The sequence below is a fragment of the Heloderma suspectum genome, chromosome 6 (genome assembly GCF_057233095.1).
Source record: "Heloderma suspectum isolate Gila_16-S chromosome 6, 16-S_ref, whole genome shotgun sequence".
Classification (NCBI taxonomy): Eukaryota; Metazoa; Chordata; class Lepidosauria; order Squamata; family Helodermatidae; genus Heloderma; species Heloderma suspectum.
The window spans coordinates 116,062,373-116,074,494 of NC_139463.1; the positions used below are offsets into that span (position 1 = coordinate 116,062,373).

General features: G+C 44.5%; 1 protein-coding gene and 5 non-coding genes across 6 annotated transcripts in view; 5 read left to right on the plus strand and 1 right to left on the minus strand.

Moving 5' to 3' along the window:
* The window catches only part of PFAS (phosphoribosylformylglycinamidine synthase), a 31,986-nt gene extending 28,871 nt beyond the window's left edge, over positions 1–3,115 (plus strand). Inside the window, exons 27-29 of the mRNA XM_084806232.1 lie at positions 207–365; positions 489–641; positions 2,423–3,115. Coding sequence (XP_084662358.1) covers positions 207–365; positions 489–641; positions 2,423–2,745 — 635 coding nt within the window. The 3' untranslated portion in view covers positions 2,746–3,115. The remainder of the gene's footprint in view (positions 1–206; positions 366–488; positions 642–2,422) is intronic.
* A 2,445-nt stretch (positions 3,116–5,560) lies between these two features.
* TRNAI-AAU (transfer RNA isoleucine (anticodon AAU)) lies at positions 5,561–5,634 on the plus strand. Its single transcript has one exon. It is a non-coding gene; the product is annotated as a tRNA-Ile (tRNA).
* A 560-nt stretch (positions 5,635–6,194) lies between these two features.
* On the minus strand, positions 6,195–6,267 carry TRNAV-UAC (transfer RNA valine (anticodon UAC)). Its single transcript has one exon. It is a non-coding gene; the product is annotated as a tRNA-Val (tRNA).
* A 2,484-nt stretch (positions 6,268–8,751) lies between these two features.
* TRNAS-GCU (transfer RNA serine (anticodon GCU)) lies at positions 8,752–8,833 on the plus strand. The gene has a single exon. It is a non-coding gene; the product is annotated as a tRNA-Ser (tRNA).
* Positions 8,834–10,014: 1,181 nt separating this feature from the next.
* Positions 10,015–10,086, plus strand: TRNAM-CAU (transfer RNA methionine (anticodon CAU)). Its single transcript has one exon. It is a non-coding gene; the product is annotated as a tRNA-Met (tRNA).
* A 495-nt stretch (positions 10,087–10,581) lies between these two features.
* Positions 10,582–10,664, plus strand: TRNAL-CAG (transfer RNA leucine (anticodon CAG)). The gene has a single exon. It is a non-coding gene; the product is annotated as a tRNA-Leu (tRNA).
* Positions 10,665–12,122: the final 1,458 nt, after the last annotated feature.

Consider the following 12,122-nt stretch of genomic DNA (forward strand, 5'->3'; position numbering starts at 1 on the left):
TCCTGTGAAATTTTAAATAAATCCTAGTAATTATTTCTGTATTTGTGTGTGAGTGTGTGTGCGTACACACACTAGTGTATGCAGATTTTACTCAGATTTGTGTCCTGTTGTCCTGGGCCCTGAATCTTTTAAGCACCGAGCAATGCCCCTGCCAACAGAGCTCTTCTTGTGTTCTGACACAACTCCTTTTCATGTTTTCATTCCAGGCTGGGCGGCTTCGGTGACCTTTAACCTCCGAGCACGGGATCAGTTCCAGGCATTCCACCAGCGTAAAGACACCTTCAGCCTGGGCGTGTGCAATGGCTGTCAGCTGATGGCGTTGCTAGGTTGGGTGGGGGCCGAGAGCCCAGACTCCGGGGACATAGGTAAGCCCAATGACGGTAGGGCACGCTTGCCTTGCACTTTTGAGCGTGCTTCTGGAGTTAGAGCGAATGGCGAGTTACAGGACATGACCTGTCCAGTGAACCCTTGATCTGGCTGTTTCCTAGGTGGTACTATCCAACCTGGGGTGTTGCTGAGTCCAAACAGTTCCGGGCGCTTTGAGTCACGTTTTGTGAGCCTGGGGATTGAGGAGAGTCCAGCGATGATGCTGCGGGGTATGGCTGGCTCCACCCTGGGCATCTGGGTGGCACACGGAGAAGGTAATGCTGTGTGTGTGTGTGTGTGTGTGTGTGTTGTAAATTGGTTTAGATTAGCTTTACTGCAAATCCTGGAAAAGGATAAAATGCCTACAGTTTCTGAATGGTATATAAAAAATTAAGGCATTACACAGTCATGTCTAAAATGGCAACTTCTATTTGGGTTAAATAGAATACAAGTTAATCCTGTTGAATTAAAAATGATCTCTATTGATCGATTTTGTGATTTCAAAATTGGACAGTGTTGTAGTGGAGGGTTGAAGCGTTGGGAGCTTTTGATTAGCAAGAATAATTACATCATCTGCCACCCCCACCCCCCCATCCAGCTAGGCTTCCATGTTTCCTCTGAGCTTAGTTTACGAACCTAGGAGCAGGTAAACATACACATATGGAATATATAAAACTACTTGAAGAGATTCAAATAACATATAGTAAGTCTGCAATTCTGTACCCTCTTACCTGTACCTAAGCCCCACTGAAATCAAGGGGACTTATTTCTAAGTAGACAAGCATAGCCTTGTTGTTGTTTTTGTTGTTATTATCTTTTCTATACCACCCAGTAGCTAAAGCTCTCTGGGCGGTTTACAAAGATAAAAAAGATTAAAAATGCAATATACAGAGATTAAAAACCATTTACATAAAAAACACATGAACAGACAATATACACAAAAGAGACATATATCTAAAACAACTTCAAACAATCTCAAAAGCAAACAACCATAACGATAAGACATTCCAGGATCGATTAAAACTTATCATATGCTGCCAAATGCCTGGGAGAAGAGAAAGGTCTTAACCTGGCACCAAAAAGATAACAAAGTTGGCGCTAGGCGGGCCTCGTCAGGGAGATCATTCCATAATTTGGAGGCCACCACCAAGAAGGCCCTCTCCCTTGTCGCCGTCTTCTGAGCTTCCCTCAGTGTAGGCAGCCAGAGGAGGGCCGTAGATGTTGAGCATAGTGTACAGGTAGGTTCGTGTCGGGAGAGGCGCTCCGTCAGGTATTGTGCTTTATAGGTTAAATCCAGCACCTTGAATTGGGCTCGGAAACATACAGGTAGCCAGTGCAAGCGGGCCAGAGTCGGTCTTATATGTTCTGGTCCCTGTTATCCATCTGGCCACTGCGTTTTGCACGAGCTGCAGCTTCTGAACCGTCTTCAAAGTCAGCCCCACATAGAGTGTATTGCAGTAATCCAACTTGGAGATTACCAGAGCATAGACAACTGAAGCCAGGTTATCCCTGTCCATATAGGGGCATAGCTGGGCCACCAACCAAAGTTGGTAGAAGGCTCTCTGTGCCACTGAGGCCACCTGAGCCTCAAGTGATGAAGATGGTTCCAGGAGGACCCCAAAGCTTTCTACGTAAGACAGAAAAAATGAAACATGCACATACTTGATCAAGAAGAGGCATGGTGTGTGTGAGTTCGTGTGCGTGTGTGAGAGAGAGAGAGAGAGATGGGCAGGGGAATGATGGAAAAGAAACCTCTTCCAGTGATTACATACACCTGTGCCAGTGCTCAAATTTGCTTGTGCATGTTTGGAGGAATCTTCTCATTCCAAAAGGTTAAGAATCTCCCCCCGCCCCCCGCCCAGTCTTTTAAGAACCAAGAAAAAGCATTAAAGAACCTGCCTTGTCCGTAACTGAAGTTTTGTTGTCCCCTTGCCTTGGTCCAACTTGCACATTCTCATTGGTCTGAGAGCAAACTAGGTTGGCCAGTGGGGAGAGGCCGTAGCATAAATGCTGACGGTCCTGCACTCATCCCATTCCTTTCTTCCATCCCCACCAGGTCGGATGCGGTTCCGCTCAGCCGAAGTCCTGGCTCAGGTACGCTCTGCCCGCTTGGTCCCCCTGCGCTACGTGGACGACCAGGGGCTGCCGACGGAGGAGTACCCTCTGAATCCCAACGGGTCTCCGCTTGGCATTGCGGGCATTTGCTCTTCTGACGGACGCCATTTAGCAATGATGCCTCATCCGGAGCGCTGTGTCCTGCCTTGGCAGTGGCCCTGGATGCCGACTTCCTTGCGCCAGTCGGTGAAGGTCTCCCCGTGGCTCCGCATGTTCCAGAACGCCTGCGAGTGGTGTTTGCGCTATCCTGAGGGCCAGCCTTGACCTCTCTTTCCCTGATGGATTCTGCCTTTTCAGCGTGACCTTCTGTACCCACTCACAAGCTACTCTGTGCCACTAATTACAAGCTGGACTAGACAGACCACTTAAAACATCATGATCCCCAGGCCCTGGATTCAACCTTCCAGTGCCGTTGTCCTTGTATATAGCCTGGGTTCCTCCCCACAAGGTCCCCTTCACCACATGTTACTGAATGTCGGAGGAAGAATGGAAGTGCAATGCCTCCACCAAACACAGGAGGTCGACATTGTGCAACAAGGAGTCAGTTAGTGTTAATCTCATTGTGGGACCACTTGGGATCAATGCAGTTTCCAAAGTGCCAATAATAAATGCAGATTGACTTTTAGAAATATTCATCTCTGTGTTTTTCTTTCTTTCTTGGAGTGGAAGAAAATCCCATATGGGGATATGACTGTCCTAAATGGTTTCATTAATTTGAGTTACATGTTCTAGGCTAGAGGCTCAGGATATGTAACAGCTTATTTTTTTAAAAAAATCAAAATTTTAAATTTTAAAATGACCCCTCTGCTTGATCTAGCCTTCCACCCACTGAGATTTTCATCCCTGCAATCAACCCCCACCCCCAAGTGTATTATCAATTTGGTATTGAACCAAGTAGAGAAATGCTGTATGCTACAGCTTCTGGGTTAGATCCAATAGTCTAATTCTGCTGGGAAACCCTCCAGAGTAGATTTTCAGGTAGCATGGAGGGCTGCTGAGAGGGAGGAGGGAGGAAGACATTGCAGCAGGGGACCCCTGCTAGCATAACGTTGAATTTAGCACTATGAATTTTGAAGGCTTAACACATAGGAATACTTGTAAACAAGGAAATAACTTTGACTGGAAAACAACATACATTCCAGCAGAATAAAACTGGAACGCTAGAACTCTTGAGTTTGCATTTTCCCCATCTCTAGCTATGTGAGTAAACCTGCAATCCTATACACATGTCCCTTAGAGCAAGTCAGCTGCATACATAAGCTTGCGCTATAATTGTGTTTAGGATTGCAGCCCCACAATATATAGGCTTGCACTATAAGTGTCTTACACTACCTTTAAAGCAGCCAATGCCTCTGGAGAGCATTCCCAGCTATCATGGGCATTGGCAATGCTGGCTGGGGATGATGGGAGAAGTACTCCAACACCTAAAGAGCACCAGGTTAGGGAGTCCTGCCTTAAAGACTGACAAAATTATAGCAGGAGCATTCACACACACACACACACACACACACACACACACACACACACACAGCAGGGCTTCAAGTGGCTTGCTTCCCCCCTGCTTTTTTTTTGGATGGCGCAGAACCCATCCTACATCCATCTTACCCGATCCTGAACAGAGAGAGGGGAATAAAACCAAAGTAAAAGCAACAGCAGACCTACAAACCCTGAACACCATTTTGAAAGAACTGGGAGAATAAAAAGAGCTTTGCCAAAAAGGCTACAACAATGGCCTCTCTGGGGAAGGCAATCCACATCTGGGGTGTCACCACCGAAAAGGCCCTTTCATTAGTAGCCACATGCCTCACTTCCTTTGGCAGGGCCATTCAGAGGAGGTCCTGTGAAGATGATCTTAGAATCCAGGCAGGTAAGTTTGGCCAGACTTTAAATTGGGCTCAGTGGTGAAGAGTTTATTGTTTGCAAACTCACTAGTGCATTTCCCAGTTTGTAAAGTAGGACATCCCATTTACATGACAGAGCAGGGGTGTTCTTTGGAGCACATGCAACTTCCCAAGGTTCCCATATGAACGGAAGCAAAGGCATGACAGCTAACTTTCCACACACAAAAATCAAAGGCAACTGTGTGGCCATATCCCCATTCCTCAAATCCATATAGTGTAATACTTTTATTGGGCCAACTCAAAGATGACCAAAAAATGTGCAAGCTTTTGAGATCTCCAGATCTCTTCACCAGGAAAGATGTTACAAAAAGCAAGCTAGTGGTGGTGATATGGGGGTGGGGAGAGATAAGGGGTGGGGCAAAGCCTGACTGGATGTTGTAGTCAGAATGTCTGCATAATCAATGTCTTAACATATGAAGGAGGGTTTGCAATCAGAATTGTCTCTGTCCTGGGCCAACCAGACAGGTTCCTTGGTTGATGGAAAACAGAAATAGAGATCAACTAAGCAATCTTTGTATATTCCACATACACAACATGAATCTGTTTTTTTTTGGTAATGCCTGATGAATCTTTGTAAACCGCCCACACAGCGCTGGCTATTGGGTGGTATAGAAATGTAATATAATAATAATAATACTAATAATAATACTACTACTAATAATAATACCAATAATAATGACGATGATGATGAAGAGATCTCAAAAGCTTACATATTTTTTGTGATCTTTGACTTGGCCAAATAAAAGCTAACTCCATTATAGCCTCTATGCATTTTGGAACTTATTATCTGCAAAGTGCCTGGGGTTAAAAAAGTGATCAAGTTCTGAAAATGCTGCAAAGAGACCTCGGTGAATATAGATCACACAGTCGCAAAAATAGAACAATAGATCAAATCGCCTCGTCGTTCATTGCAAGTGCATCAAGCGTTTTGCGGAGTGGGGGTGTGTGTGGATCCTCTCCCTACAAGAAAAACAAGTATTGTGATAACGTGGTTTTATTTATTTTTTGAAAGCTTTATCAGCCCATTGATTTGTGAGCCTCATCAACATCCCTGTTGAAGAAGCACCGTACAGGATCAGAGCAAAATCCATTTAATCCAGCATGTTTTGCAGGAACGCCAGAAACCGATGGATGGAGTTAATTGCGGTATGTGCTACAACCAAACAACAGCCGTAAGTGGCCGGTTAGCTCAGCTGGTTAGAGCGTGGTGCTAATAACGCCAAGGTCGCGGGTTCGATCCCCGTACGGGCCAGCTTTTAACAAATTAAATTCCCGCTGCCTTCAATTTTTAAAGACGTGCACATACACAGAAAACTAATCCACTTGAAAACGGAGGTGCTCCAGACCGTCACCGGCTTCTCGGACTAGCCGTCCCCAAAGACCCAGTTTGCAATGAGCTCCATATAATCCCTTGTCTTTCTAATCAGTTTGCGCTACTAAATCGAGGACTCTGTTGCAGAGCTCCTAGTGGGCACTGGAAGGGGACATAGCGAGGCGGGGCCCAAAAAGGTTCATCATCCAAAACTAAGACTTCACCGGCCCTCCGTTTAGTTCCGTGTGTGGAGGTGGAACACAGATTCTTGCCACTCTCAAAACTGCGTCTTACATTTCATGGGTGCTGTTAGAACCAAAGGTCCTAAATTGCGTCTTAACTTAGATGGCTGCCTTTAATAGTCCCCATCTAATGCCGTGCGTAATGTGAACTTGCAATGTAACAACAGGCGTAGTAGAGGGAAATAATTAGTATATGTCTGTATAATTATTTCTTTGTGCTCTCGAGTTTATCTTTTAAATAAGATCCAAAAAGGACACTGGTTCCACTGGGGCTCGAACCCAGGACCTTCTGCGTGTAAAGCAGACGTGATAACCACTACACTATGGAACCTGCTGCGAAGCCAGGGCTGTATTTTGTTGCTTTTGAGTAATGTATTAGACATCATTGTGCATAGTAATGACTAAAAAAACCTGTCAATTCCTGTTGTTATTGTTCAGTCGTTAAGTCGTGTCCGACTCTTCGTGACCGCATGGACCACAGCACGCCCGGCCTTCCAGCGAATGTTGGCGATTTGATCTCTAGTTCCTCTGCCTCTTCGGAACCCAGTTTGTACTTCTGGTAGTTCTTGGTTCACATGCTGCTGAAGCCTAGCTGGTAGGATTTTGAGCATCACCTTGCTGGCATGTGAAATGAGCGCAATTGTGCGGTAGTTTGAACACTCTTTGGCGTTGCCCTTCTTTGGAACTGGAATGTAAACTGACCTTTTCCAGTCTTGTGGCCACTGTTGAGTGTTCCAAATGTGTTGGCATATTGAGTGCAGCACTTTAACAGCAACATCTTTGAGGATTTTAAATAGCTCAGCTGGAATACTGTAATCTCTGCTAGCTTTGTTCTTAGTAATGCTTCCTAAGGCCCACTTGACTTCACTCTCGAGGATGTCCTGCTCAAGTTCAGTGACCGCGCTATCATGGCTATCAGGGACATTAAGATCTTTCCTGTATAGTTCTTCTGTGTATTCTTTCCACCTCTTCTTAATCTCATCTGCTTCTGTTAGGTCCCTGCCTTCTTTGTCCTTTATCATGCCCATCTTTGCACGAAATGTTCCCCAATATCTCCAATTTTCTTGAAAAGATCTCTAGTCTTTCCCATTCTATTGTTTTCCTTGATTTCTTTGCATTGTTCATTGAAGAAGGCCTTCTTGTCTCTCCTTGCTATTCTCTGGAACTCTGCATTCAGTTAGTTATATCTTCCCCTTTCTCCCTGGCTTTTCTTTTCCCTTCTTTCCTCAGCTACTGGTAAAGCCTCATCAGACAGAGACAGCCACTTTGCTTTCTTGCATTTCTTTTTCTTTGGAAGGGATTGAGTTGCTGCCTCCTGAACAATGTTACAGACCTCCGTCCATGGTTCCTCAGGCACTCTGTCTATCAGGTCTAATCCCTTAAATCTATTCCTCACCTCCACTGTATATTCATAAGGGATATGATTTAGGTCATACCTGAATGCTTTAGTGGTTTTCCCTATGTTCTTCAATTTAAGCCGAAATTTTGCCACAAGAAGCTCGTGATCTGAGCCACAGTCAGCTCCAGGTCTTGTTTTTATTGACTGTTTGGAGCTTCTCCATCTTTGGCTGCAAAGTACATAGTCAATCTGATTTTGATATTGACCATCTGGTGATGTCCATGTGTAGAGTCGCCTCTTGTGCTGTTGGAAAAGAGTGTTTGCTATGATCAGCGTGTCCTCTTGGCAAAACTCTAGTAGCCTTTGTCCTGCTTCATTTTGTACACCAAGGCCATGCCTGCCTGTTATCCCGGTGATTTCTTGACTTCCTACTTTAGCATTCCAATCCCCTATGATGAAGAGGACATCTTTTTTTGGTGTTAGTTCTAGAAGGTGTTGTAGGTCTTCATAGAACCGATCAACCTCAGCTTCTTCAGCCTCAGTGGTTGGGGCATAGACTTGAATTACTGTGATGCTGAATGGTTTGCCTTGGATTCGTACTGAGATCATTCTACTGTTTTTGAGATTGTACCCCAGTACTGCTTTTCCCACTCTTTTGTTGACTATGAGTGCTACTCCATTTCTTCTAAGGGATTCTTGCCCACAGTAGTAGATATAATGGTTACCTGAATTAAATTTGCCCATGCTTGTCCATTTGAGTTCACTGATTCCCAAGATGTCGATGTTCAGTCTTGCCATCTCATGTTTGACCACCTCCAGCTTACCTTGATTCATTGATCTGACATTCCAGGTTCCTAAACAATATTGTTCTTTACAGCATCAGAGTTTCTTTTCACCACCAGACACATCCACAGCTGAGTGTCCTTTTGGCTTTGGCCCAGCCGCTTCACTCTTTCTGGGGCTACTTGGAAATTCCCTCTGCTCTTCCCCAGTAGTATATTGGACCCTTTCCGACCTGAGGGTCTCATCTTGCGGCGTCATCTCTTTTAGCCTTGTGCTACGTTTCATGGGGTTTTCTTGGCCAGAATACTGGCGTGGGTTGCCATTTCCTTCTCCAGTGGCCCACATTTTGTCCGAACTGTCCGGCATGACCTGTCCGTCTTGGGTGGCCCTGCACGGCATAGCTTATGGCTTCCCTGAGTTATTCAAGCCCCTTCGCCACAACAAGGCAGTTGGCAGCGACAGAACTATATTGGGAATTCCAGGTGCTGGCTTCTCTATATGGGGAAACAAGCCTGGCTTCGTGATCCTCTCTTCTTCTCTTCCATTGGCTTAAGCGTTTGAGTTGCGTTTTTATTTCTCGGCGAGCAGAGAAAATATACTAGATTGCACGCCTGAGAAATTATGTTTTCAAATTACATAGTAACCTTACCTACAAAACCAAAAGGAAGAATATTATGATTTTTTTCTGCCAAAGACGAGGTGGCCGAGTGGTTAAGGCGATGGACTGCTAATCCATTGTGCTCTGCACGCGTGGGTTCGAATCCCACCTTCGTCGGCATTGTTTTTTTATTTCGTTGCATTATTTCTTTCATTTGTCAGTCTTTCTCATGTACTGAATCCTTCCTCTGCGCATCTTCACTTCTCTTTAGGAAATTAACACAACCACTGAGTTGCTTACTTTCAACTGCGGTGATGTGAGCCATCCAGGACACTCACCTCAGTTTCCCCCACGTACACAATTTCCACTGTAGAGTCTCCTTTTCCATTTCAGAATACTCGCAGAGATACCAGAACTCTTGCCTTTGCTGAATTTATTAGGAGAAACACACACACAAGCAGTCAGCGTATAAAACTGTCCGTGAGCATGTCTCTGTCTGTAACTCGGAAGTGAGGGGCTAATCACTCTGCACATGCTCAGATGACTTCTCACCTCAGTGGCTAATACATGATCAGCCATCACGCAAATACCAGCGTCTCTGGAAGAGATGGTGGCAGAATATACAGTACAGTAACATCGCATCATCAATGTATAATGCACCTTATTGAGTACCAGAAATTGGGTCCCTGCTCCTAGGAGGTTATAGTCTAAAAATGAACACAGAGGGAAGGAAGGTTAAACAGAGGAAGATCAAGCAAGCTCAGTCATATATCCCAGATCACATCATGTACTTGAAGGCTGAATCTGTTCAGGAATGATGTTCCAGGGTTGATAAGCTCCTGGCTCAGGCTATCTGTCTCCTGAAATTAGTTAGGATGAAGGAAAAGGCAGAGAATGAACATGGAAAATATGCTGTCGGTGTGCCCAAACAAAATTTCGTGTCTGAGTGTTGATTTCGTATAGGCACTGGATATTTTTTAAATATTTGTCACCAGCATTTAATAGTGCTTAGAGGATGACATGCAATGGCATTCCATTTATGGACGTATTTGACTGCTGACATGCAATGGTGTTTACTGGTTGCCTGCAGGTGTCAACACAGGAACCCCAGTTATGAAATACCAATTCCTGCTTGAGGGAAAAAGGATGGAGAAATGACATGCCACAGTGTACACAGTATCTAGTGAATGGATAGAAATCTAATAAATCGTGCATACAAATCGCACAAGTTACAATGGCGAAGCCATTTATTAAATATAAAAGTCTCTTCTAACACAAAAGAATAGGGAATTATACTATCACAACGGACAACGATGTAATAGGTTTGTAACACTAAATAAAGACACAGTTCTTAACGGAGCAGAGTGGCGCAGCGGAAGCGTGCTGGGCCCATAACCCAGAGGTCGATGGATCGAAACCATCCTCTGCTAATTTTTCTTTAAAAAAACATTATGTTTTTACTTTGCACATCTCATTTTTTTTTCTCCACAGACACAGAAAAAAATTCCCATTCGTTTGGGAATTGAGTAGCAATTGCAGAAAGGGATAAAAAATTGCTGCAGAGAAAGGGAAGAGACAGTGAGTAGTCTTTCCCCCATGAAGCCAAAAAGGCATTCTGCACATGCTCACGGGACTGCTGTCCTCACTGATACTTCATCTATAAATTCCAGTGTTGATCGTCTTCCAACTCTCAAAAGAGATGAGAGACAGAACGCCGCCGCGTGGCCACTTTGTTTCCCTGCCTTGTTTTTGTCTGGGCTACTGTGGACAAATGGCTGTCAGTTACGCAGGAATTGGAGAAAGAAAGAATATTTTTGTTGAACATGAGTCATACTGACCTACCGATTTACTCGATTTTCTTCCTTTTCGAGGATATGAAAAGAAACACTTTTTGGAGTACTAACAACGCAGCTTACCCGGAATAAGTCAGGATGGCCGAGCGGTCTAAGGCGCTGCGTTCAGGTCGCAGTCTCCTCTGGAGGCGTGGGTTCGAATCCCACTTCTGACAGTAGCTTTTCCTCAAACATCACAGCTATTTTTCTCCTGCTAATGTACACAGCACAACGTACCTCCCTTGGAACGAAAACCTAATTAGCTGTACACTGCAGAGGTGTGGAGTAATGCACTTTGCAAGCATGAAGCTCCTTTCCAGACACGCACACACATGATGAAGATTTTGTGAACGTTACCCAAAGCAAGGATTGGGGAAAGTTTGTACATGTTCCCGAGTACCTCCACTCTCTATTTAGAAAGCAGAATAGCGCGATCCATTTCGTGAGAAGAAAGTGAAGCAACTCATACTCTCGGTAAAATATGTTAGGGTTCAAAATTAGATTGGGGAAAGGTGAAGTGAGCTGTCGTTGAGTTTATGGCTTAGGAAAAGGATCTAGTTTCTTACACTACTTTACAATGGGCAACAGTTTCATCGACTTTTATTTTCACTACGAAAGGTAGAAAAGGTCCTTAAGGAGAACTTAAGTATTTGTAACGGCCCCCCACCACAGAGCATATCATGTTGCATAAAGGTGCAATCCTGAACCCATTCACCTGGGAGTAAGTCCCTCTGAACTCAGTGGAACTTTCTTCTGAGTAGACTGTGCTGTTTGTTTGTTTGTTTATTTATTTATTTATATTGAATTTCTTAATCACCCATCTGGCTGGTCACTTGGCCACTCTGGGCTATGTACAATAATGCAACAGTTTAAAACAATAAAATTCCACATCAAAACATCATATTCCTAAAAATACCCTAACCCACCCCAAATGCCTGCCTGAACAACCAAGTTTTCAATGCATGGCAGAAGCTCATTAAAGAGGGAGCATGGTGGAATTCCCTAGGAAGGGAGTTCCACAGAGTGGGGGCCACCACAGAGAAGGCCCTCTCCCTCGTCCTCACCAGCCTAGCTGTCCTGGCTGATAGGGCAGAGAGAAGGCCATCCGAGGCTGATCTTGTTGAGAGGCCTGTCTGGTGTTGCTGGAGGCACTCCTTGAAATAGGCTGGGCCAGAACCAGATAGGGTTTTAAAGGTCAAAACCAACACCTTGAATTTGGCCTGGAAAACAAATGGTAGCCAGTGCAACTCCTTCAGCACCGGAGTGATGTGATCACGCCGGAGAGCTGCCGCGTTCTGCACTAGTTGCAGGTTCCGAACTGTCTTCAAGGGTAACCCCCACACAGAGCGCATTACAGACGAGAGACCAGATTTAAGATTTAAAAGATTTTACAATAGGCTTCCCAATTGCATCCCTTTAGAAGTTTCATACTTCAAAGTAAGAATCTGCAGTCCAATTATATAAACTATTCTACATTAGTTACAGAATTTATTTCATGGGCAGAAGTTACTGGCTTCCATTAGTATAGCTAATAAAGTTACTGTAACTAGAACAACTGCAGAATTAGAAGGGTATGTTTAAATATCTAACCGTATTTGTAGGTGAACAAATGCCAAGTTACTTTTGTCAACATC